The sequence below is a fragment of the Vicugna pacos genome, chromosome 16, assembly GCF_048564905.1.
Source record: "Vicugna pacos chromosome 16, VicPac4, whole genome shotgun sequence".
NCBI lineage: Eukaryota > Metazoa > Chordata > Mammalia > Artiodactyla > Camelidae > Vicugna > Vicugna pacos.
The window spans coordinates 33,226,629-33,251,714 of record NC_133002.1 but is presented as its reverse complement, the minus strand read 5'-3'; the positions used below and the strand labels follow the sequence as shown (position 1 = coordinate 33,251,714).

General features: G+C 39.3%; 2 protein-coding genes and 1 long non-coding RNA gene across 37 annotated transcripts in view; 1 reads left to right on the top strand and 2 right to left on the bottom strand.

Moving 5' to 3' along the window:
- Positions 1–17,564, top strand: part of LOC107034533 (uncharacterized) — a 125,521-nt gene extending 107,957 nt beyond the window's left edge. For 28 of the 31 annotated variants that reach the window (XR_012059567.1, XR_012059552.1, XR_012059570.1 and 25 more), the window contains one exon: positions 2,826–5,274. This is a non-coding gene — a long non-coding RNA (uncharacterized lncRNA). Of the gene's footprint in view, positions 1–2,825; positions 5,918–14,366 lie in introns of those variants that run through there. The other 3 variants (XR_012059551.1, XR_012059550.1, XR_012059577.1) reach the window with 3 other exon arrangements.
- KRT39 (keratin 39) lies at positions 55–9,775 on the bottom strand. 5 transcript variants are annotated; one of them, XM_072938676.1, is made up of 8 exons: positions 9,124–9,772; positions 8,203–8,285; positions 7,407–7,563; positions 6,648–6,809; positions 6,418–6,543; positions 4,878–5,098; positions 3,259–3,529; positions 55–192 (listed from the first exon to the last, which is right to left on the bottom strand). In XM_072938676.1, exons 1-7 carry the CDS (start codon positions 9,586–9,588, stop codon positions 3,268–3,270), a joined length of 1,476 nt encoding a protein of 491 aa, XP_072794777.1. In that variant the 5' UTR covers positions 9,589–9,772; the 3' UTR covers positions 55–192; positions 3,259–3,267. The 5 variants fall into 5 exon arrangements, with proteins under 5 accessions (XP_072794777.1, XP_072794776.1, XP_072794775.1 ...); XM_072938675.1 differs by having other exon boundaries at positions 67–203; XM_072938674.1 differs by lacking the exon at positions 55–192 and adding an exon at positions 2,371–2,508.
- A 139-nt stretch (positions 17,565–17,703) lies between the features above and the next one.
- On the bottom strand, positions 17,704–23,040 carry KRT40 (keratin 40). The gene is made up of 7 exons (XM_006214295.2): positions 22,534–23,040; positions 21,792–21,874; positions 21,368–21,524; positions 20,389–20,550; positions 20,184–20,309; positions 18,840–19,060; positions 17,704–18,063 (listed from the first exon to the last, which is right to left on the bottom strand). Exons 1-7 carry the CDS (start codon positions 22,978–22,980, stop codon positions 17,964–17,966), a joined length of 1,296 nt encoding a protein of 431 aa, XP_006214357.1. The 5' UTR covers positions 22,981–23,040; the 3' UTR covers positions 17,704–17,963.
- Between the last annotated feature and the right edge of the window lie 2,046 nt (positions 23,041–25,086).

The following is a 25,086-nucleotide window of genomic DNA, read 5'->3' as shown; positions in this document are numbered from 1 at the left end:
CTCGGAATATTGGTTTCTTTATCTTCTAAATGGGGATAGTCATAGTAGCTACTTCATGGGGGTGTGAGGATTAAATTAGTAACACTTTTAACATATTTATTATTGATTAACTCCACCTTATGAACAGGTGGATAGAGATGTGGAGGAAGAACTATCTGCAAGTGTGGTCTTCTGCCAAGTTAGTGTCAGAACCTAAAAGAAAGCTTCAAAAAGGCATCAAGTCATTCAGATCTTTAAACCAAAAGACACTTGTTAGTTAGAAAGCAGTGGTTTTTAGTTCAGCCCACGTGCTTCAGCTGAGAATTTTGTTAAAGTTTGAATTTTCGGGTCCCACACCTGGAGATGCCAATGCAGGAGGTCTGTGGTTAGGCCCCAGAATCTGAATTTTACAAGCTCCCCAGGGGATTTGGGTGTAGGTGGTTTCTGGGTCAACTAGAAGAATCCTGGTAGAAAATAATATAAGGGGTTTCCACTAACCCAAATCCTGGGGGAAAATTTGAAGGCTGCTTCTTCTAAGTAGAAATTTTTGTTAGTAATGACAATATTGATAATAATAACTAACATTTATTGAATACATGCTGTTTTCCAAATACTCCTCTAAGTGCTTTACACACATTTGTTTATGTAATTCTCAGAATGATCCTGGTGGTAGGTAGTTCTAAATATCCCCATTTCACAGATGGGGAGAGTGAGGCCCAGCAAGGTTCAATTAACAGCTTGAAGTCTCACAGTGAGAATGCAGAGATGGAATTTGAACTCAGGCTCCAGAGAACATGCTGTTTCCTGATTCCTGGTTATCTTCTGAGCTGTGCTAAAATTAAACTTGTATTGAATCTGTTTCCCTCTCCATCAGTCAGTCCCCTTTCTACTGCAGTGACTGGCCTATGGTAAACTATGTTTAAAAAAGAAAAAAAAACCAAAAAACAAAAACAACCCTTTAACTACCTCCTGTGGCTATGTAGGATACTGATTTAGCTTCACAGTAAAAATCCAGACTCCTTATTGCCTTTAAAAGGCTTAACCATTCATATACAAGGTCCAGCAGATCGTCTTACCTTCCCTGTTAGCCTTGGAGTGGTCAGACCTCCTCTTTACTATGCAGTTTATAGCCATTTATTTTGATTGTAAAACGCATGTGAGATACTTTGCTCTGAGCAGGAGGAGGATGTCCTGTTTCTGGGATAAACTGACAATGGCATTACTTCAGCAGCCTAAGGTTTGCCTGAGTCCAGCAAGGTTCCTAAACCCTGAATCTTGTTGAAATCAAACCTCACAGCATACTGAGCAGCTCTGACTACCATTTGGTTTCCCAGGTAGTGTTGATGGTTTGTATGGGGTTCACCGGGGGCCATCCTTGAACCACACACAGAGGAAGAAGGTTTGGAAGGAAATGGCGTATGCTTGGCTTTCAGTTTAGGAAATAAAAGCTCCTTTCTGCGCAGCACTTTACAGCTTATAAAACCCTTGCACCATCCTTATCCCATCAGGGCCCAAGTTGTTATGTCCCTTTTATTCAAGGACATACACACAAGCTGGGCTGAGACTCTGTCCTGGGGTTTCTGAGTCCAAACCCCATACGCTTCCCACATTTCCATCCTTCGGTCTGAGATAGTATGCGAGTAAGTGCTGACCGGGGTAATCTGAGCACTCAGAGGAAAAAGAGATTATTGATAGAAAAGAGGTCGGTCTGGGAGTTCTGCATTCCATTTGCTTAGTATAAGTTGCTACTTGCCTGGAGGAAGTGGATGGCTGTACTGTGAGCTAAACAGTGCTTTCGTCTTTGATGTGGGATCAGCCATCAACTGCTATCTGATACATACACTAAGACTTCAAAAATGCTTTATTGAGTAAAATTGTGGGCTTGATCACAGGAGATTGTGTTCTGTTCTGTTGATCCCCCAAGCCAAACACGATTAATACTCGAAAATCATGACTAGAGAACTCAATTCATGGAGAAAGAATTTTAACGTGAGATAATAATAACATAATTAGGTCTAGGGCTTATAGAAGAATAACACCTGTGTAGTACTTTTCAGTGTACAAAACAGCATTACCTAAACAATTTCATTTGATCTTCATAACAACCCTGTGAAGTAGGCATGAGCCTTGTTTAACAACAGGGAAATTAAATTTGATGATGGCTAAGTGTTTTGCCCAGAAGTGGCAAATTTAGGGCTGCAGGACTTTTACCTTCACGTTCTGTGTTTGGCTTGGGCTTACTTACTAAAACCTCTGGAAATGCCAAGCAGTTTTTGGAGGGATAGGTACCTAAATGGGGCTTTCTCACGCTGGGACTGCCTTGTGCTTGCAAACAGCAATTACTCATGGTTACTTTTCTGCAAAGTTTGTGGCTATCAAGTTCATTTCTCTCTGATGGGCAGATTGACGCAGGCACCTAAGGTATTTTTTTCCTGGCCACCTGTCACGGGGAGATAGAGGAGCAGGGTTATGTCTTGAGAGTTCCAGCTACATGTCCCTTGTCAAAGAATCAGAATCAAATCCCCTTCCCTAAAGAACAGAAAGAGAAATAGCAAGCATTTAACGAAAGGGTCCAGGCTATTTCTTCAAAATGCTCTAGACTCACTCCCCACAACGATTCCTGATTCTTGATGTAAGTATCTGGAAAGCCTGATGGTTCACAAAGTGTTGGAGAATGTGGACGTCTTTTTAAAAATATCTTGGGGAAAGAGAAGTGTATACGTGTGGATCAACAGTAATTGAGACAACAGAATTCAGCAGGATTCAGACTCATGACTGTTCAAAGAAATTAAGTATTAAAGAGCATTTTCTCTGTTCATGCTGTTCCCACATGGGCTTTTTTCTAGAGCCAAAGAAGGAGTTTAGAAGGGACGGTTGTAGCTTTTCCCCTTCATGTGTCATGGCCAAAAAAAATTCTCGAACTTGTCTGACTGGCTCTAATGAGGAACGTAAGTCAACAAGGCCTGAATAAACACAAGAGAAACCTGCCCATCACCTGTGGAATCAGGTAATGTAGGTCACCTTCTTGTGCACTTACACATCACTGCTGACCCTCTGATACATGGGAAATGCGCTTCCATTAAAGTGTCATTTATTATCACGTTGGCAGCAGCGACTCAGGACAGAAGCAGAATAAAAGATAGTCTATCTAGCGATGGGGACCCCATGTAGTAGCAAGAAACTAAGTACCTTAAGGGCCTGGGGAGTTCTTAAACCTTTCTGGCCGGAGCAAGTACTGGCCTTTCTTTCATGAATGAGGGTCCTTTTTTTTTTTATCACCTTGGGATGTCAGAGTTTGGCAGTTCTGGTGATGAAGCAAGGCTGCACATGCTCGTAAGAAGAAATGACTTTCCCATCCTTGATCTCCTCGGTGATGGTGCAGATTTTCACCAGAATTCGGGGCAGCATTCTGCAGTCACCACAGGACCCCTGTATCCCATGGGGGGCTGAGGATGATGTGCGAACTGGGGCTGTGCATTCCGTGGCTCTGGCCTTACTGGATGTGCAAGTGGAAGGCTCACATTTGGTGGCACATGGGTGACAGGGAAGCCTAGGGGGAAAAAAACTGCAGAATTTTACCTGTGATTGAGGGAAGGCAACAATGACTATGGAGAAAAATGGCAGTGGTTCGTTTTTCAACATGTGTCACTCAAAACAAGTGCTTCCTAATGCTTGTTCATTCATCTTGTACCTTAGTGGAAGGAAAAAAATCAGACCTGATCCATGGGAAAGCTGCATCCGAGGTTTAGAAGGACTAGGTTATGTAAGCTGCCATTATAGCCAATGCCATAGCATTGGACGAACACGCCGGGGGTCAGAGGCTGGGATGGAGCCCAGCTCTGTCATTTGCCAGCTGGTGACCTCACAGAAGTCAGTTAACCCTCCCAAGCTTTAGTTTTTCATCTGCAGAATGGATTAAGGGGGACTCAACAGTGATAAGGGACAAGTTCAAGAGCTTAACTATCTGAGGAGGGAAGCTAAACAGGTGTTGTTCTTCATCAGATAATTAGTCATAATACTTCTGGTGGCCTGATTCCCATCTAGGGAAGAGTCCTCAGCACTTCATCAGAAGCCCTTGAAGTGCCTCCGTGCACCTAAAAATGAATAATCCTTAGAGAATTGGAGTTAGGAGTTAATAGTAAGAACTCTTTTTAGAAAACAGCATCTTTCTTTGATGATTCAAGGCACTTTGGAATATTGTAGCTCCTCTGGGCGATCGCACAGGTTAACAGTGTGCGAACAGAGTTCACTAAGTGTTTTGGGGAGGGAAACAATTAGTGGGGAGCAGACCTAGTTAGCAATTGTAACTAGGTCTGCATTTGAAGTGTTAGTTTGGTCTGAGTTGCTTCAAAGAGCTTCTGCTCTATTCCTTATGGATTGGTAACTTATTATTTCAAAAAATACAACTTCCATAAAAAAAAATGCTGAAACACATATGTACACATTGTTGGCCTCTAAGGACAAGTGGCTGGAAAAGGTTAAGGGTTTAAGCCTGAGCAGAACGTCCTCCAAAGACAGCAGGGTTTTCTCGTTCAGTCTCATGGAAGTCAGAAGTTCATGTCAGTGGGGGGAAATCTGTAAATCACCAGGAATGTTCATCTTTGGGGAAACCATTCTTTTCCTAGTAATTTTTAAAACTCTAAGAAGCTAGCCAACCTATAAGGGGTTAATCTGGAGCACTGGTTATTAAAAACATCTCGGATCAGCTAACCCGTCCAGTTTGGTCTAGGTTATGATTGTAGGTGTCCAAACGACACGGCTTGCGAGGCCCTTCCAGCCTCTTCCAGCCGCAGCTCCCCCTCACTGGCAAGAAGCACCAGCACTTGTCCCCTGTTGTCAGTACATACATGTGCGTGCTTGAGCCTCTGTCTCATAGAAGCTGCTTTTATTTTACGTACTTGCCATCCGAGCTCTCCAGAAGACTGCGGTATGTTCTAATCTCACACTCCAGCCGGGACCTGACGTCCAGCAGAATCTCATATTCTTGGTTTTGTCTTTCCAGGGCACCCCGGATCTCTGCCAGCTGAGCCTCTAGGTAATCGATCAGACACTGGATCTGGGCCAACAAGGCTGAGTAGCGGGCCTCCGTCTCTGCCAGGGCACGTTCCTGGGAGTCTCTCTGCCATGGAGGAGGAAAGGGGGATTTATAACAATGACTCCTTTAAGCCCAGATCACTTGTGATCTGTATCATATGAAACAATGGTTTCTTTGTGACAGGTACTAATGAATCTCCAAACCCTCTTATTGCTTCCTAACCAAATAAATCCAAAAATAAAATTACCAACTATGCTAAAGCTTGCTTTCTTTATCCTCTTTTTTGGGCATCTCTTTAAATATTTACTTCTGTTCCTCTTTCTCAGTCACCCGATCATCTCCTATCACACTGTCCTACCTATGACAGAAAGAAACATTCCAACTTATTTCACATCTAGTCATTAAAAACACAGTACCACGGCACCTCATTCTACGAGTATTTGTACCTTAAAAAGGAAGTGAGTAGCATTTAGCCATAAACAATTCTCTCACTGGATCGATTCCTTTATAGGTAACCTATGAGAGTTGAAACTTTGATGTTTAAAGTTCTTTCCTGATCTATCATTCTATAAGCCAATGGTTGGAATTTTAGGTTTCAGTAACCTGTAACTTGCATGATTATTCCAATTTTTATAGATGAGAAAACTGGGATTCAAGAGGTTAAATGCGTTGCCTATGGTCATGTGACTAGCTGGTGGCAAAGCGAGCTTTGGGGCAAGGTCTTCCTATTAACCTTTGTATCAGAGCATTTAAATAGTTGCCTGCCTTAGGGAGGCAGCAGAATGAGGCAGAAGTGGTCCCAGCTTTGTAACCTGCCTTCTGGCTCAGACTCTTAACTTCTTTTGTGACTTTTGACAAGTTACTTAATGCCTCAGGAGCTCCATGTCTCCATCTATAAAATGGGTGAGATGAAACTTATCTTGGGATCTGACTTGGGAAAATCACCTTAGCTCTCTGAGCCTCATCTGTAAAATTGACTTAGTAGTTATGCCATCTCCCTCATAGGATTGTTTTATCAATTTGGTAGTTTGTAGAAATGTTTTGTATATGTCTCATAGTGTCTCCCAAAGTGTCTCCCAAAGTGTACTCCATGCATTATCACTGCCGTGGATGCTCTTAAAAGGAGGAGTCCACAGCCATATGAGTCTTAAGTGCTGACTACCATGTGTCCCCTTCTTGGAGATTCACGGTGAACATCAGCTTTCTGAAGGCCTGTAGGAAGGTACCCTGTTTAACCTTTGTTTAATCCAGCATTTCTCAGGCTTATTTGACCACAAAGTCCTTTTTTTGACCATAGACACTTTAACAAACAGAGGGGCACACTTTGGGAAACATTGTAGCACATATGTGTCAGGGGCTACTGCCATCACTGCTGTGCTAGGTGTGGTCAGTGTGTTGGGTACCACTCTGTGCTGGGCCTGCAGTTCAATCTCTAGAGCGTTCATGGTGCGTCTCAGTTCAATGATCTCCTTCTGGGAGCACTGCTGCTGTTGGGTTCTGGTCACCACCTGCTGGTTCAGTGCCTCCATCTGAAACACAAGGACCATGGAGATCATGGAGAACTTGACTATGATTCAAGGCCCCTGGAAATGCAATGTCAACTTTTTGTTTTTGACTTGTCTACCCTCCCCACCTGCGTGTTGAACCACTCTTCCACATCTTTGCGGTTTGTCTCCATGATGGATTCATACTGACATCTCATTTCTTGTAGGACCCGGTTTAGGTCAACAGAGGGGGTGGTGGTCACTTCGATGTTGAGCCTGTCCCCAAGCTGGCTCTGTAAGGAATTGATTTCCTATGAAAAGAAAAATAGTGTGAAGTCCCTTGGTGAACAGATGTCCCCACCTTGTGTTCTTGTTTTAATCTAACAGTGATAATTTAGCTTAATTGCATCTGAAATACAGCCCATGATAAAGGAATACATGATTTATAGGTGCTATTAAGATGCTATAAAATGGCTTAAGGCCATTTCAGATATGACTGTGTGTTCAAATATGTGCATTGTGAAAAGGAATGGACTAGCAAGACCAGTATATTAAAGAATTTAGATCATTTCCAGGGGTAGTGGGTGAAGTGGCATACAGGTGGAATTCATAATGAAAGACCATGATCTCTTGATGCCAACATGCATTTATGCCAGTACTGACTTAGACCAATAGCGGCAGAAGTCTGTGCAGGGATGCCAACAAAATGATGGGAAACCTGTGAGCTCAGGGAAATTGGGTTGCTTCCTTCTCCTGGAAAAGCTGAGGAGGACAGTGGGGCCTTCCAATATTGTGTTCTAGGCCATGGATTTGAAACACATTGAACCAGTGGTACTAGCGGTGGGTATAATCACGGTTGCTATTTTTTGAGGCTTAGCTTGTAATGTCCCTCTTGGGCTTTCTCTAACCTCTTCATGGTTGTTTTTGAGGCAAAGGAGCTCCTCCTTCAGAGACTGGACTTGAGTCTCCAGGTCCGCCTTGCCCAGGGTCAGTGCATCCAGGATCTGCTGTAGGCTGTTGGCATCTGCCTCCACTAGCTGACGTAGGGACACCTCAGCTTCACACCTTTAAAAATGAGACACGGAAAGACATTAAGATGTAGATGATGTCAGTCACGCCAAGCAGAACTCTCCAGCACTTTCCTCTGGGCTTCTCATTTCCTGTATTTCTAGTGCAGGTTTTTTTTTCTCTTTAGAGGTGAAGCCATTTGAAAAATATCACTACTTCATTATGATTCCTAAATTTGCCAGAATGATGCTGCCTTGCCGCTGAGATGAAGGCGTTTATCCTCCTTCCCCTGCCCCCTAGGGGCAGTGCAGTGGAAGTGGAAAGAGCAAGGAGTTAAAACTTAGCAAGCGTGGGTCCAAGTTCTGGCTCTGTCTTGTATGGTAGTATGCCTTTGGGTAAGTAGCTGAACCCCATTAAACCTCAGTGTTCTCGCCTTAAATGGGGATACTAACACAGCAGCTCTGCCTGTTTTACTGACTGTTGTGCAGGTAATCAGATGCATTTGTATGTTAGAAACTACAGGTGCTGTATACATGCCAGTGGTTATGAGTCTTAATCATTTATATGGAATTTGAACGTCTTCTCTGGGTTGGGCAGGAGGGTTAGCAGACAATCTTGGAGATGATCTTAGGGGGAGTGAGCAGCATCAGGCGCAGGGTGAACTCTGTCATGAACGACAGAGTTGGGTGGGCTTACTTGGCTCTCAAGTCATCAGCAGCCAGTTTGGTGTTGCCAATTTGTGAGACCAGTCTGGAATTCTCAGCCTTGGTACACAAGATCTAGAATTAAGAAGTTGTACACACAAATGAGACAAACACCAAGATCGCCTCCTTTAAAAGCCTCCGAGGCGCTTGTGTGTGTATCAGTTAACAGGCTTTTCGTAGCTATGCTTAGGATGCTTGGGAAACTTTGGAAAGTCTTAAAAGATTGGCAAGAATGACTACAGTAAAAACTCTTGTCGATGTTTTACTCTTAAAATACAAAATTCATCCTAAATTTGCATTAGCTTCCACCGTCCACTAGAATGTAAATGCTGTGAGGGCGAGACTTTTTAGTTCACCAGGACATTCCCAGAGCCTAGAATAACACCTGGTGCATCGTTGTTGGTGCTCAGTAAATATTTGTGGAAAAAATATAATAGAATAAATCCAGCCTGTGTAGCAGCAGCATATCGCTCTGAATAGGAAACAGGTTTGATGTGGGGAAAAAACTATTTAAACAATTTGGAGATGATGAGATGAGCATAAAAGGGGGGAAGAGTGGTAATGGTTGAAAAGAATGGATAAAAGTTAATCTGTTTAGGAACTTATGAAAACAAAATTCATTTTCTCAGGTCCCAGTTTTCTCACTTTTGTGAAAGAAATGGCAGCAGTGGGTTATTAGTACAACTTGGTCCTGAGTTAATCTGGTTATAAGGGCAGAGTATATCTCTGGAAAATGAAAAATGATAAAACTGTAAACATTGCCTCAAGGTAACAATTTCATTCCAGAGATTTTCTTATTCTACAAAATATTTTTCAGCAGAAAAGAAACTAAACATGTTAAGGTTTAACAAATGACCATTGCCTGGAGAATGTCAATTTGCAACCTGATGATATAGGTCCCCAAGAATCTTACCTTCTGCTGGAGCTCCTCGATGGTAGCATAGTAGGACAGGTAGTCAGGGCATGTGACTGGGACCTCTTTGTCACACTCTTTCTGGATTTTACACTCCAGTGTGGCATTCTCTCGTTCCAGCGTTCGTACCTTTTCCAGGTAGTTAGCAAGGCGGTCGTTCAAGATTTGCATGGTCTCTTTCTCATAGCTGTTGATGCCCTCACCACACCAGCCACAATCATCCAGAGAGGGACAGGTGTTGAAGTTGCTTATTAGGCAGAGGGGTGTGAGACAAAAGCAAGGTATGGGTTGGCAGTCCTGGGACTGGGGAGTTCTCAGAACATGGCCAGTTGGCTGACAGCTGTTGGCTTCAAGACCAGCATGCTGGCAGCTGGTGTTAGAAAAGATGGTCCTTAAATTTGTAATCCCAGAACAGCTTTGGCACGGTGCTGAAGACATAGTTGTTGCGCAGCCCTTGGTATTCATAGCGTGTACCCAGCTTTGGTTTGTTTCAAAGTCTGTGGTCTCTGGGATCCAAAGCTCAAGTAACCACCACTGAGTCTAAATGCCAGACCTCTTGGCTTTTTCCTCTTTGAAGTGCTTATATAGCCTTCGTTCCAGGTGGTGTTGCAGCAGGCAAGATGTTTTCCTTTCTAATGTTTATATCAAATCCCATAGGAACATCTCATTAGTCTGCTTTTTACTTGCCTGAGAAGAGTTACTTGTCTCATAAAAATGTGCATTTAGGCTGTTACTAAGTCATTACCCATCACAACTACTATTTGTCGTTGGATTCAGAGCTTCACATTATGTCTTCAAAAGGAACTGTTGTCACAGTTCTAACAGCATCCATCATTAAGCAGGTGTGAGTGTATTAAGTTTATTAAGTCTTTGTTGACCTCTCCACCTGGTATTGAGCTTGACCAGGAATGAGTCCATCCTTCTTTTCCTTTCTTCTCTAAAAAAGGGAAACTATTAATATCCAATAATTATTGGTGAACTTACAAATCAGTATTGTTTTGGTTTGTCCAGCTGATTTCCCCATTTTCATTATTTGACCATAGGGAGTATGGATTAAAATGCTGGTTTTAATAAGACTCTTTTTAAAGGTAATTGCTGGATTCCTGTTTTAGAGTCTCAGGTAGGGTTTGATTGCTAACAAATTCCTTGGAGAAGAGGCTGGTTACCTTTTGGTTTTCCAAAACTTCCATTCTGTGACATTATTAGTGCTCAGTGTTTGCATGTCGTATTATAATAGCTAAAATTTTGTTATGGTGTTGGTTTATGTTTGCTGTTTAAACATGATCTGTTGAAAGATAAGTGTGTTCTTTCTCAGGACTACTTAACTCAGCATTTTCTTAAGAAAGCTGTTTGTTCCTGATCCTTCCTGGAGGCCCTAGGAGAGAATCATTTCCTTGACTTTTCCAGCTTTAGAGCCTGTCCACATTCTTTGGCTTGTGGCCCTCTTCCATCTTCAAAGCCAGCAATGTACAGTCAGATCTTTCTCCCATTGCATCACCCTGACATTGACTCTTCTGCTCCCTTCTTCCACATTTAAGCAAGAACCCTTATGATTATTTTGGGCCCACTTATATCATCTAGGATGATCTTTCTATTTTGTTTAAGGTCAGCTGATTAGCAACCTTACTTCCCCTTTGTCATGTAGCCTAAAATAGTCAAAGGTCTGGGATGAGGGCATGAACATCTTTGGAGGCCCCTTATCCTGCATGCCACAGAGTGGGAGGAAAAACACGATTTCTAATAGCACTAGCAAATATAAGATATGCAGGAATCAATTTAGCTAGAAAGGTACAAGATCTACATGAATACAATGTTAAAATATAGTGAAGAACAGAAAACTAGAATAAATGGAAAGATATATTACGTTCTTGGACTGAAATACTGTATTCATCATTATGAAAAAGTGAATTATATCTACATTAATTTAACTTAGGTCTCAATAAGTTTATTGAGACAGTATCATTATGTGCCTTTTTTTCAACTAGACAAGATAATTCTAAAGTTTTATGAGAAAAATTAAACAAATTATAATGGCCAGGAAAACTCTGAAAAAGAAAAGCTATGGAGAGATCAATACTTCCCGATTTTAAAATATATTTTAAAGCTTCAATAATTAAAATAGTGTAGTATTGATGCATGAATAGTCAGACTGACTGATAGGTTAGAATAAGAAGTCTAGAAATAGATTCCCAAAGAAATTGGAATTTAGTAGGTGGTAAATGTGACTTTTTAAATCAATGAGGAAAAGACAGACTGTCATATACAGTTGGGGACATTTCTGTATCACTCAGAGTTGGGAGCTGGACAAGGAATATTGGAATCATACCTAATGCCTTGTAGTAGGACAATTACAAACTGATCAAAGATTCAAATATGAAAAAATAATATTGTAAGTGTGTTAAAACAAAACATAGGAAAATTCTTTTATAAGTTTGCAGTCAGAAGGCCTTTCTAATGACTCAAAATTAAGAAACCATAAAAAATTTACAAATTTGACTACATAAATAACTTGTGCATGGATAAAAACATAAAGTATAAAATCAGAAGACAGATGACAAATTGGGAAAGAAGATTTGCAATTATACTATAGATAGTGACCAAAAGGAAAATAGAAGAGGCACTTTTAAAAGTGTCTTAGAGTGTTCAATGTCACTAATGAAAAAGGAAATGTAAATTTAAACTACACTGAGATATCATTTCATTTTTCCATCTGTCAGACTAGAAAAAAAGTTTGGTAACAAATACATTGTACTGTGTACCTCTCATTTATTTCTGGCAGGAATGTAAATTTGTTCAAGTTACTGTAGTGCTACTGTAATCAAGACAGCATGATACTGGCAAATGGTTGGCAAATAGATTAACGGAAAAGAATGTAGAATCTAGAAATAGACCTAAATATGTGGTCAGTTGGTTTTTGACAAAAGTTCCAAAGTAAGTCAATGAGAAAAGGATAGCCTTTCAATAAATGTTGCTTAATTAATTAGATAATTATATATCAAAAACTATTACATCTTGAGCTCTACCTCACACTGTACACAAAAATTAATTCACGATGGGGTAAATACTTAAATGTGAAGGTTATATGCATAGATATACTTCATTTTACTGTGCTTCACAGATTTTACCTTTTTTACAAATTGAAGGTTTGTGACAACCCTGCCTTGAGGAAGTCTATCAGCACTATTTTCCAAACATTTGCTTACTTTGTGTCTCTGTCACATTTTGGTAGTTCTCATAATATTTTGAACTTTTTCATTATTATATTTGTTATAGTGATCTGTGATCAGTGATCTTTGATGTTACTATTACAAAAATATAACTTGCTGAAGGATCAGATATAGGAAGGTTAAAAGACAAAAGTAGTAAAATTATCTATATCTACAATAAGTAATTCAGGGATACACGAAACATATATGATGTCAAAAATATTAAATGTTGGGGGCAGGGAAGAGTGAAAATGCAGGATTGTTAGAATGCATTCAAACTTAAGAGGTTATCAACTTAAAATAGTAATTCAATATATGATTATATGTACATACATACACACACACACACACACACACACCCCTCATGGTAGCCACACACTAAAATCTATAGTAGACACACACACACAAAAGGAGAAAGGAATCCAACTATAACTCTAAAGATAGTCTTCAAACACAAGACAACAGAGCAAAATAAGAAAGGAACAAAAAAAAAACCCAATAAAATGAAAAAAATAGCAATAATTACATACTTATCAATAATTACTTTAAATGTAAATGGACTAAATCAAAAGACAGAGTGACTAAGTAGATAAAAACAAGATCCATATACATGCTGCACACAGAAATTTACTTCAGATCTAATGACACACAGATTGAAAGTGAGGGAATAGAAGAAAATATTTCATAAAAATGGAAATGAAAAGAAAGCTGGGGTAGCAATACTTATATCAGACAAAATAGACTTTAAAACAAAGACTGTACCCACTCCTGGGCATATATCCAGAAGGAACCCTACTTCAAAAAGACACCTGCACCCCAATATTCATAGCAGCACTATTTACAATAGCCAAGACATGGAAATAGCTTAAATGTCCATCAATAGATGACTGGATAAAGAAGATGTGGTATATTTATACAATGGAATACTATTCAGCCATAAAATGACAACATAACACTATTTGCAGCAACATGGATGCTCCTGGAGAATGTCATTCTAAGTGAAGTAAGCCAGAAAAAGAAAGAAAAATACCATATGAGATCACTCATATGTGCAATCTCAAAGAAAGGAAAGAAAGAAAGAAAGAAATAAAGAAAGAAAGAAAGAAAGAAAGAAAGAAAGAACAGAAGAAAGAAAGAAAATGAAAAGAAAGAGAGAAAGAAAGAAAGAAAGAAAGAGGAAAGAAAGAAAGAAAGAGGGAAGAAAGAAAGAAAGAAAGAAAGAAAGAAAGAAAGACAAATGAACATAAATACAAAACAGAAACAGACTCATAGACATAGAATACAAACTTGTAGTTACCAGAGGGGAGAGGGGTGGGAAGGGACAGACTGGGAGTTCAAAATTTGTAGATACTGACAGGCATATGTAGAATAGATAAACAAGACTATACTGTATAGCACAGGGAAATACATACAAGATCTTGTGGTAGCTCACAGTGAAAAAGAAAGCGACAATGAATATATGTATGCTCATGTATAACTGAAAAATTGTGCTCTACACTGGAATTTGACACAACATTGTAAAATGACTATAACTCAATAAAAAAATGTTTAAAAATGGAAAAAATAAAAAAAAGGGCAAAGACTTTGACAACAGACAAAGAAAGATGTTACATAATCATAAAGGGATCAATTCAACAAGAAGAGATAACAATTATAAATGTATATGGATCCAACATATGAGTGCCCAAACACACAAAGCAAATATTCACAAAAAACATATAAAGGGAGAAGTTGACAGTAACACAATAATTGTATGGAACTATAATACCCCACTTACATCAATGGACAGATCATCCAGACAGAATATCAATAAGGAAACACTGGCTTTAAACAACACGTTAGATTAAATAGACTTAATAGATGTATACAGAACATTTCCCTCCCAAACAGCAGAATACACATGCTTTTCAAATATATATGGAACATTCTCCACAATAAACAATATGCTAAGCCACAAAACAAGACTCAATAAATAAGACCTAGTTCCTTTAGGTGTAAAATTAGATTGTTTATTTGAAATTTTTATTGTTTCCTAAGGTAGGCTTGGATCGCTGTGAACTTCCTTCTTGGAGCTGCTTTTGCTGTGTCCCATAGGTTTTGGATCATGGTGTTTCCATTTTCATCGTCTCAGATGTTTTTTGATTTCCTCTTTGATTTCTTCAGCATGTTGTTTAGACTCCACATGTTTGTGGTTTTTGCAGTTTCTTCCCTTGTAGTTGATCTCTGTCTCATACTGTTGTAGTTGGAAAAGATGCTTGATTTCAATCTTCTTAAATTTATCTAGATTCATCAAGAAGAAGAAGAGAGGGCCCAAATAAATAAAACCAGAAATGAAAGAGGAGTGGTTACAACTAATACCACAGAAATACAAAGGATTATAAGAGATTACTAAGGACAAGTATACATCAATTAAATGGAAACCCTAGAAGAAATGAATATACCTCTAGAAATATGCAACCTGCTAAGACTGAATCAGGAGAAAACCGAGAATATGAACAGACTGCTTACCAGTAATGAAACTGAATCAATAATACAAAAAACTCCCAATGAACAAAAATCCAGGATCAGATGGTGAATTTTAGCAAACATTTAAAGATGTTAAAGTTAACACCTATCCTTCTCAAACTATTCCAAAAAGTTGCAGAGGAAAGAATGCTTCTGAACTCATTCTCCTAGGCCAGCATCACCCTGGTACCAAAACCAGACAAGACACCACAAAAAAGGAAAATTACAGGCCAATATAATTGATAAGCATAGGTGCAAAATTCCTCAACAAAACCAAATTCAACAATAGATGAAAAGGATCATACACCATAATCAAATGGAATTTATCTCATGTGGGATGCAGGGGAAGGTTTGATAACTGCAAGTCAATCAGTGTGAAATGCCACATTAACAAACTGAAGAATTGAAAACTATATGATCATCTCAATACATGCAGAAAAAGCTTTTGACAAAATGCAGCACCCACTAATAATAAAACTCTTGGCAAAGTGGATGAGGAGGGAATACACCCAAAATAATAAATGCCATATGTGACAAACCCAACAGCCAACATTATACTCAATCATGAAAAGCTGAAAGCATTTCTTCTAAGATCAGGAACAAGACAACAAGCCCAGTCTCACCATTTTAATTCAAAATAGTATTGGAAATCTTAGCCATAGCAATCAGAGAAGAAAAAGAAATAAAAGAAATTCAAATTGAAAAGAAGTAAAACTGTCACTGTTTGCAGATGACATGATACTATATGTAAAATGTCTTAAAGACACTACCCCCAAACTATTAGAACTAATAAATAAATTCAGTAAAGTTACAGGATACAAAATTATTATACAGAAATCTATAGCATTTCTATATACTAATAACAAACTATCAGAAAGAGAAATTAAGAAAACAATCCCATACACAATTAAATCAACTATAATAAAACACCTAGAAATAAATTTAACCAGGAGGCAAAAGACTTGTACTCTGAAAACTATAAGACATTGATGAAGGAAACTGAAGATCATGCAAACAATTGAAATACGTACTGTGTTCATGGACTGGAAGAAATAATATTGTTAAATAACTGTATTACCTAAGGCAGCGTACAGATTCAGTGCAATCACTATAGAAATACCAAAGGAATTTTTCACAGAACTAGAACAAATAATCCTAAAATTTGTGTGGAACCACAAAAGACCCCCAAATAGACAAAGCAATCTTGAGAAAGGAGAACAAAGCTGGAGGTGTCACACTCCCTGACTTCAAACTATACCATAAAGCTATAGCAATCAAAACAGTATGGTATGGGCACAAAAACAGACACATAGATCAGTGGCTGAGAATATATAGCCCAGAAATAAACCCACACACATATGGTCACTTAATCTATGATAAAGAATGCAAGAATATACAATGGGGAAAAGACAGTCTCTTCAGTAAGTGGTGTTGGGATAACTGGACAGCTACATGTAAAACAATGAAATGAGACCTTTTTTTTTTCTCCACACCAAATGCAAAAATAAACTCAAAATGGATTAAAGCCTTAAATGTAAGTCCTGAGACCATAAAACTCCTGGAAGAAAATGTAGACAGGACGCTGTTTGACATTGATCTTAGCAATAATATTTTTTTGGATATGTCTCCTTAGGCAAGGGCAACAAAAACAAAAATAAACAAATGGGACTATGTTAAATTAAAAAGGTTTTGCACAGCAAAGAAAACCATCAACAAACCTAAAAGGCTGCCTACTGAATTGGAGAAGAGATTCGCAAATGATATATATGATAAGGGGTTACTATCCAAAATAAACAAATAACTCATACAACTCAACATCAAAAAAACTGAAACAACCTAATTAAAAATGGGCAGAAAACCTGAACTGACATTTTCCCAAAGACATCCAGATGGCCAACAGACACTTTAAAAGATGTTCATCATCACTAATCATAGCAACTTGCAAGTCAAACTCACAACCGTCAGAATGGCTTTCATCAGAAAGTTTTTATTTTTTTTTATTTTTTATGTCTGCACCTGCTGGTGTTTCTGGGTTCTTGGTTTCTTCAGCTCCCAAATCTGAGATATATGAGACAAAAAAGCCCAGGGAAATCACCACTGTTATTCCTTGAATATCAAGGGTTTTTGTAGTGTTGAAGTCTCCTTCCACCTGTCATAGTCTATTTTTGTTTGTTTTATATGTAATTGCCAGGAATTTTAGCCATACATACTTAGGAAAAGGAATGGGAAATGTACATCTACTTCATTTTTCTGGAAGTGGAAGTTCTCTATTTTGCTGTTTACATGTGTGTGAAGTGTGTGAGACATTCTTATACTCTGAATGTCCAAAAAGAGACCAATGTACATTATTTATTTTATGCAACTATTAAAATAATGATCATGAGACAATCTCATAATTTTATTAGGAATGAAAATGCTTGGATTACATAGTGAAAAAAATAGGTCAAACTATATGCATATGCAACTATGATTACCACCATATGGAAAAACCCATTGTAAGAAAGAAAACTGAAAGTTCCCAAAATGCTGACAATGGATGTTTGGAGTATGGAATTATAAGTGATTTTTGCCTTTCATGTGCCAAATTTGAAAAAAAAAAAAGAATCTGGTACTTTCCTTATTAAAAGTAAAGTAGAATACAATTTATTGTATTCCTAATTTTTTTCTCAGAATGACACATACAACTGTCTTCCATGATATATGACATCTTACATGATGAGCTAAATAATCAATTTGTATTTGAGGAGTTAAAAATATTTTCATCCTGGGTTTATGCAAAAATGAAACTACCAGATGGGTTTAGACAATTGCCTTGGTATTGAATGGTTATTATTATCAACAGGAATAAGCCGCAAAGGTTCATTTACCATGCTAAAGGAATGAAAACACTGTATTTGGAGAAAACTTTATAGCAAGAAAGTTTTATGCTCCTAGAATATCACAAATAACCATCAGGAGAGGGAATGGTGAAACAGAAACACGTCTTGGATGCTTAGAGGACAGTTTTAGGATATGAAAGGCTTCTTAACTTTGAGTTTCAAGTTTGGGTGTCCCTGATTGAAGCACCATCTCCTTTCCAGGGTGCTGCTGGCTTCTGTTCCTCTGTCTGCCGTGCTGGGTGTTTAACCTTCACGTACAGCAGTTTTCCACTGTGCAAATTATGTACGCCGAGCATGGCTCACAAGTGTTGCTTGACATGCTTTTTGCAGAACATGGGTTACAGGGAAGCCTGTGAAAAATCCATTTTTAACTAAGCTTTATATGGGTTTGGGCAGGGGAGGGACAAATTAGGAGTTTAAGATTAACAGATACACATTACTATATATAAAATAGATAAACAAAAAGCTACTGTATAGCACAGGGAATTGTATTCATTTTCTTGTAATAACATATAATGGAAAAGAATCTGAAAAAAAAGTATATATATATGTATAAGTGAATCACTTTGCTATACACCTGGAACTAACATTGTAAATCAACTACACTTCAATAAAAAATAAAATTAAAAAAAAACATGAGGAAGTTGGATAAAATGTCAACTCAGAAAAAAATCATGCCAAAATTTGCCCTGCAAATTAGGTTCTGAGGAACACTCTTTGCAGAATAACCTTTGACTGAAGCCTGCTTTATCCTTGGACTCAGAATTGTCACGTCCTGTTCACTACAGCAGTGACAGCTGAATAAGCTTTTATGTATTTTCCTCACTCGGCCAGCAGCATCATATGCGTGTTCCTGAGTTTCCTTTAATGGAAAATAAGAGCAAAGGGAGACCCCCTGACCATGAAATGTCACATATGATATTTTTTTCTGCTTTAGAATTTTAGAATATTTTGAACATTTCTATTGTCATGCGATTAGCCTTGGCTACTTTTCATCACTGTTTAAGAAAATCCTTTAACCCATTAGAGAGATTTGATCTTGACCAGAGCTTGGGAAAACAGGATTGTCCTACGTGGTCCTCTTTGTGACTCTGGGGGATTTTGAGAGTAATTGTGTGGAACTTGCCTGCTGTCCTCCCTCTCAAGGAGCCCCCGGTACGTGTTGATCTCGCCCTCCAGCCGGGCCTTTGTGTCCAGCAGCACCTGGTACTCCTGATTCTGCCGCTCCAGGTCACAGCGGATCTCGGCCAGCTGGTTCTCCACGTTATCGATCAGGCACTGCACCTGGGCCAGCTCGGTGCTGTACTGGGCCTCGGTTTCTGCCACAGTGCATTCCAGGGATTCTGTCTGCAGAAGGAAAAGAGTGTAGAAAGGGCTGTGTAGCACTAGGGACAGAGTGCCTGTTTTCCAAGCCTTCCTCCACCCTTTTCCAGTTATATGACTTTGGGAAAATTACTTAGCTTCTCTGAACCTCAGTTTTATTCTATAAAAAATGGGGAATGCAAAGTATATATCTCATGGGATGCTCGTGAGGATTCATGAGTTAATAAATTTAGGAGTGGGTGAGTGTTAGTTATTACTCCTGTGACCACTGCCACCTGCAACCTACTTGCATAGCTTAAGGAGGATCAATAGCATTTGAGAGGAGACATTGAGCATTAGCTCCTGGCTCCTAGTGTGTAAGAGAAGAGGCTCTGGGATGAACCACTTGGATTCAGCTTCCACTTTTGCCTCTTAAAAATAGCAGTGGTCTCCTGTTATTTAGTCTTAGTTTTCCTCATCTCCATAATGGGGTCAGTAAAGGGATTTACCACAAAGGCTATTGTGAGGCTTAAATTAGCATTATGCCTCTCGCAAGACGAATGCTCAGCTATTATTCACTAGATATTCTCTATAGGACCTAGCATGGCACACAGAGTGGTGTTTGACTGGAACTGCTTAATGTAAGCTTGAATGCATGGTATTCTTATTTGGGTGGAGTATGGTGTAGTGAAGGATCCGGTTGAGGTGTGGATCCTGGAAAAGCTAAGATAGTTGTAGAACGCAGAGTTTGAATATCTTTGTTTTAGATATGATGGCAAACTTGGAAGATTGGCTTGAATCAAAAGAGAGTTAGAACCCACTGAAATTCTTGGGTGCCTTTGGCTCAGAAGGTGTTCTCTCATTCTGCTCCTGCACGTTCCCATTCTCTCCCTGTCTCTGGAGGGTGCTTCAGTATCATGCCCAAGCCCAGGAGGGAAGGTCAGGGCATCCTACTGGGACAATACAAGCTGTTGACCTATCACTTCTGCTTTGAGCCAGGTTAACAGCGGTACTTGGAAAAGGGAAGGAAATGTAATCTTTGCAAATGGGAACTTCAGACATTCTGCTACATGAATTGTGCGTCTCTCCTTTGGGTTGTGGAAGCGGGTATAGGATCTCAGGACCTGATTCTTCAGTGGCAAGACAGAGCTGTCTTTCCCTTACACACCAGACTTTGCTGTGCTTGGAGCTCAATTTCCAGAGCGTTGGCTGTGCGTTTCAGTTCCAAGATCTCCATCTGGCAGCCCTGCAGCTGCTCCGCGCTGGACAGCTGCTGCTGATTCAGCTCCTCCGTCTGAAATACAGGCATGGTTAGAGAAAGCAAATAAGGCAGAAATCTGGAAGCCTGTCTTTTTATTGCTCCAGGCACCGACCTGAACAGCGAACCATTCTTCCACATCTCTGTGGTTGTTGGCAAGCACTGTTTCATACTGGCAACGCATCTCATCCAGGACCCTGTTGAGGTCCGTGGTGGGGGCAGTTTCTAGCTCCACATTGAGTCGGTCACCCAGCTGTCCATGAAGCACGCTGACCTCCTGAAGGTGGAAATGGGGTAAAGAATGTCAGAGTGGTTGGGAAAAGAATTCAACTTGACATCCCAATGGCATCTTACTTCTGTTTTGGGGAGTAGTGGGTGAAGATGTGGGATTTAGACTGTGATTGCCTAGCTTGAGTCTCTCTTCATCACTCAGTTTCTTCATCTGTGAAATGGGTCAAGTTTTACCTTTACCAGAGAGTTATTGTGAGATATGTAAGAGGTAATATACACATCAACACTTATAACAGTCCTTGGTGCATAGTAAGTTCTCAATATTAGCTATTATTATCATCAACAGCTGTGCAAATGGAAAATAGACTTTGTTACATCATTCAGCTTTCCATTTTTCAGTTTCACTGACATGGAATAATCATACGCTTCACATTAAATGATTTTTAAAAGTTTATAAATGCAGAATATTTAAAAATATTGGTTGAAATATTGCGTGGGTCCTTATCCTGGTTTTGAAATGGCCTTCATACTCTGCGATTATCATCCTGATTTTTATACTTTATGGATTAGAGTTAGGAGTAGCATAAAGCCTCCAGGAAAGCCACTTGGGGAGTTGCCTCCTTCACAAGAGCAATAACAGGGGAAGGGTTTGGTTCCCCCGTCTGGCACTGGCCAGCAGTCATTTCACATCCATGTTCAGAGACACACCGAAATGATCAGGCTGAGTAGTAGTAGTGCCTGGAGTAATTTTCTTCCACCTTAAGCATCATCTCCCCAAGTTCAATTTATATACACAGCATGAACTCTGTCAGTTTAACTTGGTCACTCTCAGAGCCTTTCCATGATTTTGCCATTTTCCTCACCTTTTCATGATTGTTCTTAAGGCAAAGGAGATCTTCCTTCAGAGACTCCACATGGGCCTCCAGGTCGGATTTGCACAAGGTCAGCTCCCCCAGGATCCCACGCAGGCCACTGATGTCATTCTCTACCAGCTGGTGAAGAGATAGTTCAGACTCGTACCTTTCATATCAAAAGAAATATATCCAATGCTTACTTTGCTCGACGCTGCAAAGTGCAGGGGCGCACTGATGAATGACACCTGGACTCAAGGCAGCCAATGCTGTAATTGCGTCTATGCCCCAAATAATGATAAATTCAAGCTTTGTGAGCATTCTTAGCTTAAAAAATACTATATAGAGAATACACACATGATATGTATGTGTGAGGAAGAGAGAGAGAGAGAGAGAGGCGACCATCAATTATTTCCAAATTCCAAATTAAACTTACTTTGACCTGAAGTCATCAGCAGCCAGTTTGCAGTTGTCAAGCTGTACAGCAAGTCTAGAATTCTCTGCCTTTGTGCACAGGATCTGGGAAGTCAGTTATTATGTGACAAACAGGTCTTTGAAATATCTATTCATTTAACAACAATGGCATCATTTATCTTTTAAAAGTCTTTGTAAGAAAGTATAAAATAGCTGTCAGCCTACTTTTATTAACCACGTCACCCCAAGGAGAAAACAAGGAGTGCCAATTTATATGAACATGTATGAACTAATTTCTTAATGAAACAGAGAAATAAAAACGTTTAGTTTTTAATGACCTAAGATATTTTGCAATATTCCTTGGCAGTTGAACTCAGATTTTTCTCCATTAGTTTGTGTTATGACTATATCCCTATCTGTGATAATGAAAATTCATTTAATATCTGTGTTAAAAAATAATGTAGGTGTACGGCATTACATACAAAAGTAATTTTAGATATAACGCTGTTTTTCCTTATTCTCTCCCTGATAAAGTTTAGAGGTAAGTGGGTTTATTATGGTCACTTAGTAATTAGTGGCAGCAAGGGGGTTAATACTGATGTTTGCTGACTTTTAGTCCAGTGCCTTTTCCTCTGCATCTCATTAACCCTGGGAAGTCCCTCCTGCTTCCCCGGTGCCCTTCCACAGAGCAGCCTCGTCTAGTATAAAGAGAAAGCAAACCACAGCCTGGGAAGGTGGGGCACGAAGGCAGTGAGACACCAGACCTTTTGTTGGAGATCTTCAATGGTGTCGAAGTAACACTGATAATCAGGGCACACCAGTGGGACATCCTCTTCACGCTGCTCTCGGATCCTGCGTTCCAGCTCTGCGTTCAACTCCTCCAGCCCGCGCACCTTCTCCAGATAGTTGGCAAGTCTGTCATTCAGGAACTGCATCGTCTCCTTCTCATGGCTGTTGAATGCACCCTCCTCACACCAAGCACAGTTCCCCACCAAGCACGGATCATTACAACTCCCAGCAAAGCAGCACGGCGTGAGGCACCTGGCTGGCAGGCAAGAGCGGGATAGGAAGCTGGGGGTCTGGCATCTGGATGGAGCACAGGCACTGGGGAGACAGGTGGTTTCCATGGAACAGGCGGAAGCAATTGCACCGTCGGAAGACTTAGCACCGGACTCGGAGGAGCAGCAGGTGGGGGAACAGTCAGAAGTCATCCTAGCAGGTGTGAAGGACAAAGACTCCAGTTGCTTGCCTCCAAAAGGCTCCTTCCTTCCTGAGACTTTTATATAGCCCCCGAAATGGGTGTTTACAGTAGGCACCAGATGTTTTCCAGTGCTGGTTTTCATATGAACACTCATTAGTGCTGTTTATTTGCTGAGGTAGAGTTTTATGCCTCATAAAAGAGGCATAACTTCAGGTTACTAAATAAGGACACCATTTCCATGTAGGATAAAATGCTCGTTTCAGAAAATCTTTAGCAGAACAATGAAAGAAAGAGAAAATTTAGCCAATCAGTAATTATAGATACAACTGATTACACATAAGAAAAGTAATATTCCCACAGATTTTGATTCTGTGCATTGAAATTTGTTTATGTTCTTCTTTGAAACATCAATATTACAACTCATTAAATGCCATATATTTGTTTGTTCCTCCACCGTAAAAATGTTCTGTGTGATTAGCAATGCTTTTCGTGGTCTTGCTCTATTCACTTGTTGGAGGAGTGAGGTGTGTACTGGGTTTAAAGTATGTGTGTGTATGAACCATACCTGCCTGTGTGCCCCTTGAAAAGTCACTTTGTATAACTGATGGGCAAAATTTTTGCCCTCCAAGGAAAAATATAAATTGGTTCTCAAGACCTGGAGTTGTGATCTTTATTTTCCTGAAACTTGTCTTTTCCACATTTCCTGTGCCTCATTTGTATTTGTATATATATATATATTTCACCTATATCTCTAATAGGAATGAAATACAGATTCTAAGTTATAACCCTTCAGTCTCTGAGGAAAGTAAGCCCTCATTAAATTATACGTCAGAGTTGGGGCAAGGGAGCTACAGTGATATCTCATTGTGGTTTTGATTTGCGCTTCCCTGATGGTTAATTGATATTGAGCGACTTTTCTGTGCTTGTTGGCCATCTGCATTTCCTCTTTGGAAAAATGTCTATTCAGTCTATTTCAGTCCATTTTTTAATCGAGTTGATTGTGTTTTTTTTGATGTTGAGTTGTATGAGCTGTTTACAACCCCTTGTCGGTCATATCATTTGCAAATATTCTTTCCCATTCAGTAAGTTGTCTTTTTGTTTTGTTGATGGTTTCCTTTGCGGTGTAAAAGCTTTTAAGTTTAATTGGGTCTCATTTGTTTATTTTTGCTTTTATTTCTTTTACTTTAGGAGACAGATCCAAAAGAATATTGGTGTGATTTATGTCAAAGAGTATTCTATGTTTCTTTTAGGGGTGTTATAGTATCTGCTCTTACATGTAGGTCTTTAATCCATTTTGAGTTTATTTTTGGGTAGGGTGTTAGAGAATGTTCTAATGTCATTCTTTTACACGCAGCTTTCCAGTTTTCCCAGCACCACTTATTGAAGAGATTGTCTTTTCTCCACTGTATATTCTTGCCTCCTTTGTTGTAGATTAATTGACCACAAGCGTGTAGGTTTATTTCTGGGCTCTCCGTCCTGTTCCATTAATAGACGTGTCTGTTTTTGTGCCAGTACCATATAGTCTGCTACTTTTGTGTCTTATTTCTTTCATTCAGTATCTGGTTTTTAATTCATCCATGTTGTCACTTACATCAGCAGTTTGTTCTTTTTCTTTTATAAAAAGCTGCTGAAGAGTATTTTATTGAATGACTGTACTATAGTTTGTTGTCCATTCTCCTATGGGTGAACATTTGGGTTATTTCTGTTTGAAGATATTATGAATACAACTTCTATAAATATTCTTGTATGAAAATTTCTGTGGATATGTATTTTCATTTCTCTTGGGTAAATATCTAGGAGTAGAGTGGTTGAGTCATAGAGAAGGTATATGTTTCTTTTTATAAGAAACTATTAGACTTTTTCCCCAGTGTGATTATACCATTTTACACTCTTGACAATAATGAATGAGAGATTTAGTTCCTCCATATCTTCACCAACATTTGGTATTGACATTTTAGTCAGTGCAATCGCAGTTTAATTTACATTTCTCTTTTGACTAATGATGTTGAACAACTTTTCATGCATTTATTGGCTCTTTGGGTATTTTCTTTTGTGAAGCAACTCTTCAAATCTCTTGACTATTTTTCGTGGGCTGTTTATCCAGGAGAAAGAATAT

Coding starts and splice junctions, on each gene's coding strand:
- KRT39 (XM_072938676.1), bottom strand. CDS start 9,588: ATGAATACCAAGGGCTGCGCAACAACTATGTCTTCAGCACCGTGCCAA. Junction 6,544..6,647: donor AAGAGTGGTTCAACACGCAG/GTGGGGAGGGTA, acceptor CTTGTGTTTCAG/ATGGAGGCACTGAACCAGCA. Junction 3,530..4,877: donor CTGGAGAGCTCGGATGGCAA/GTACGTAAAATA, acceptor TTTTCCCCCTAG/GCTTCCCTGTCACCCATGTG.
- KRT40 (XM_006214295.2), bottom strand. CDS start 22,980: ATGACTTCTGACTGTTCCCCCACCTGCTGCTCCTCCGAGTCCGGTGCT. Junction 21,875..22,533: donor TTGAAGATCTCCAACAAAAG/GTCTGGTGTCTC, acceptor CTGACTTCCCAG/ATCCTGTGCACAAAGGCAGA. Junction 20,310..20,388: donor AAGAATGGTTCGCTGTTCAG/GTCGGTGCCTGG, acceptor CCTGTATTTCAG/ACGGAGGAGCTGAATCAGCA.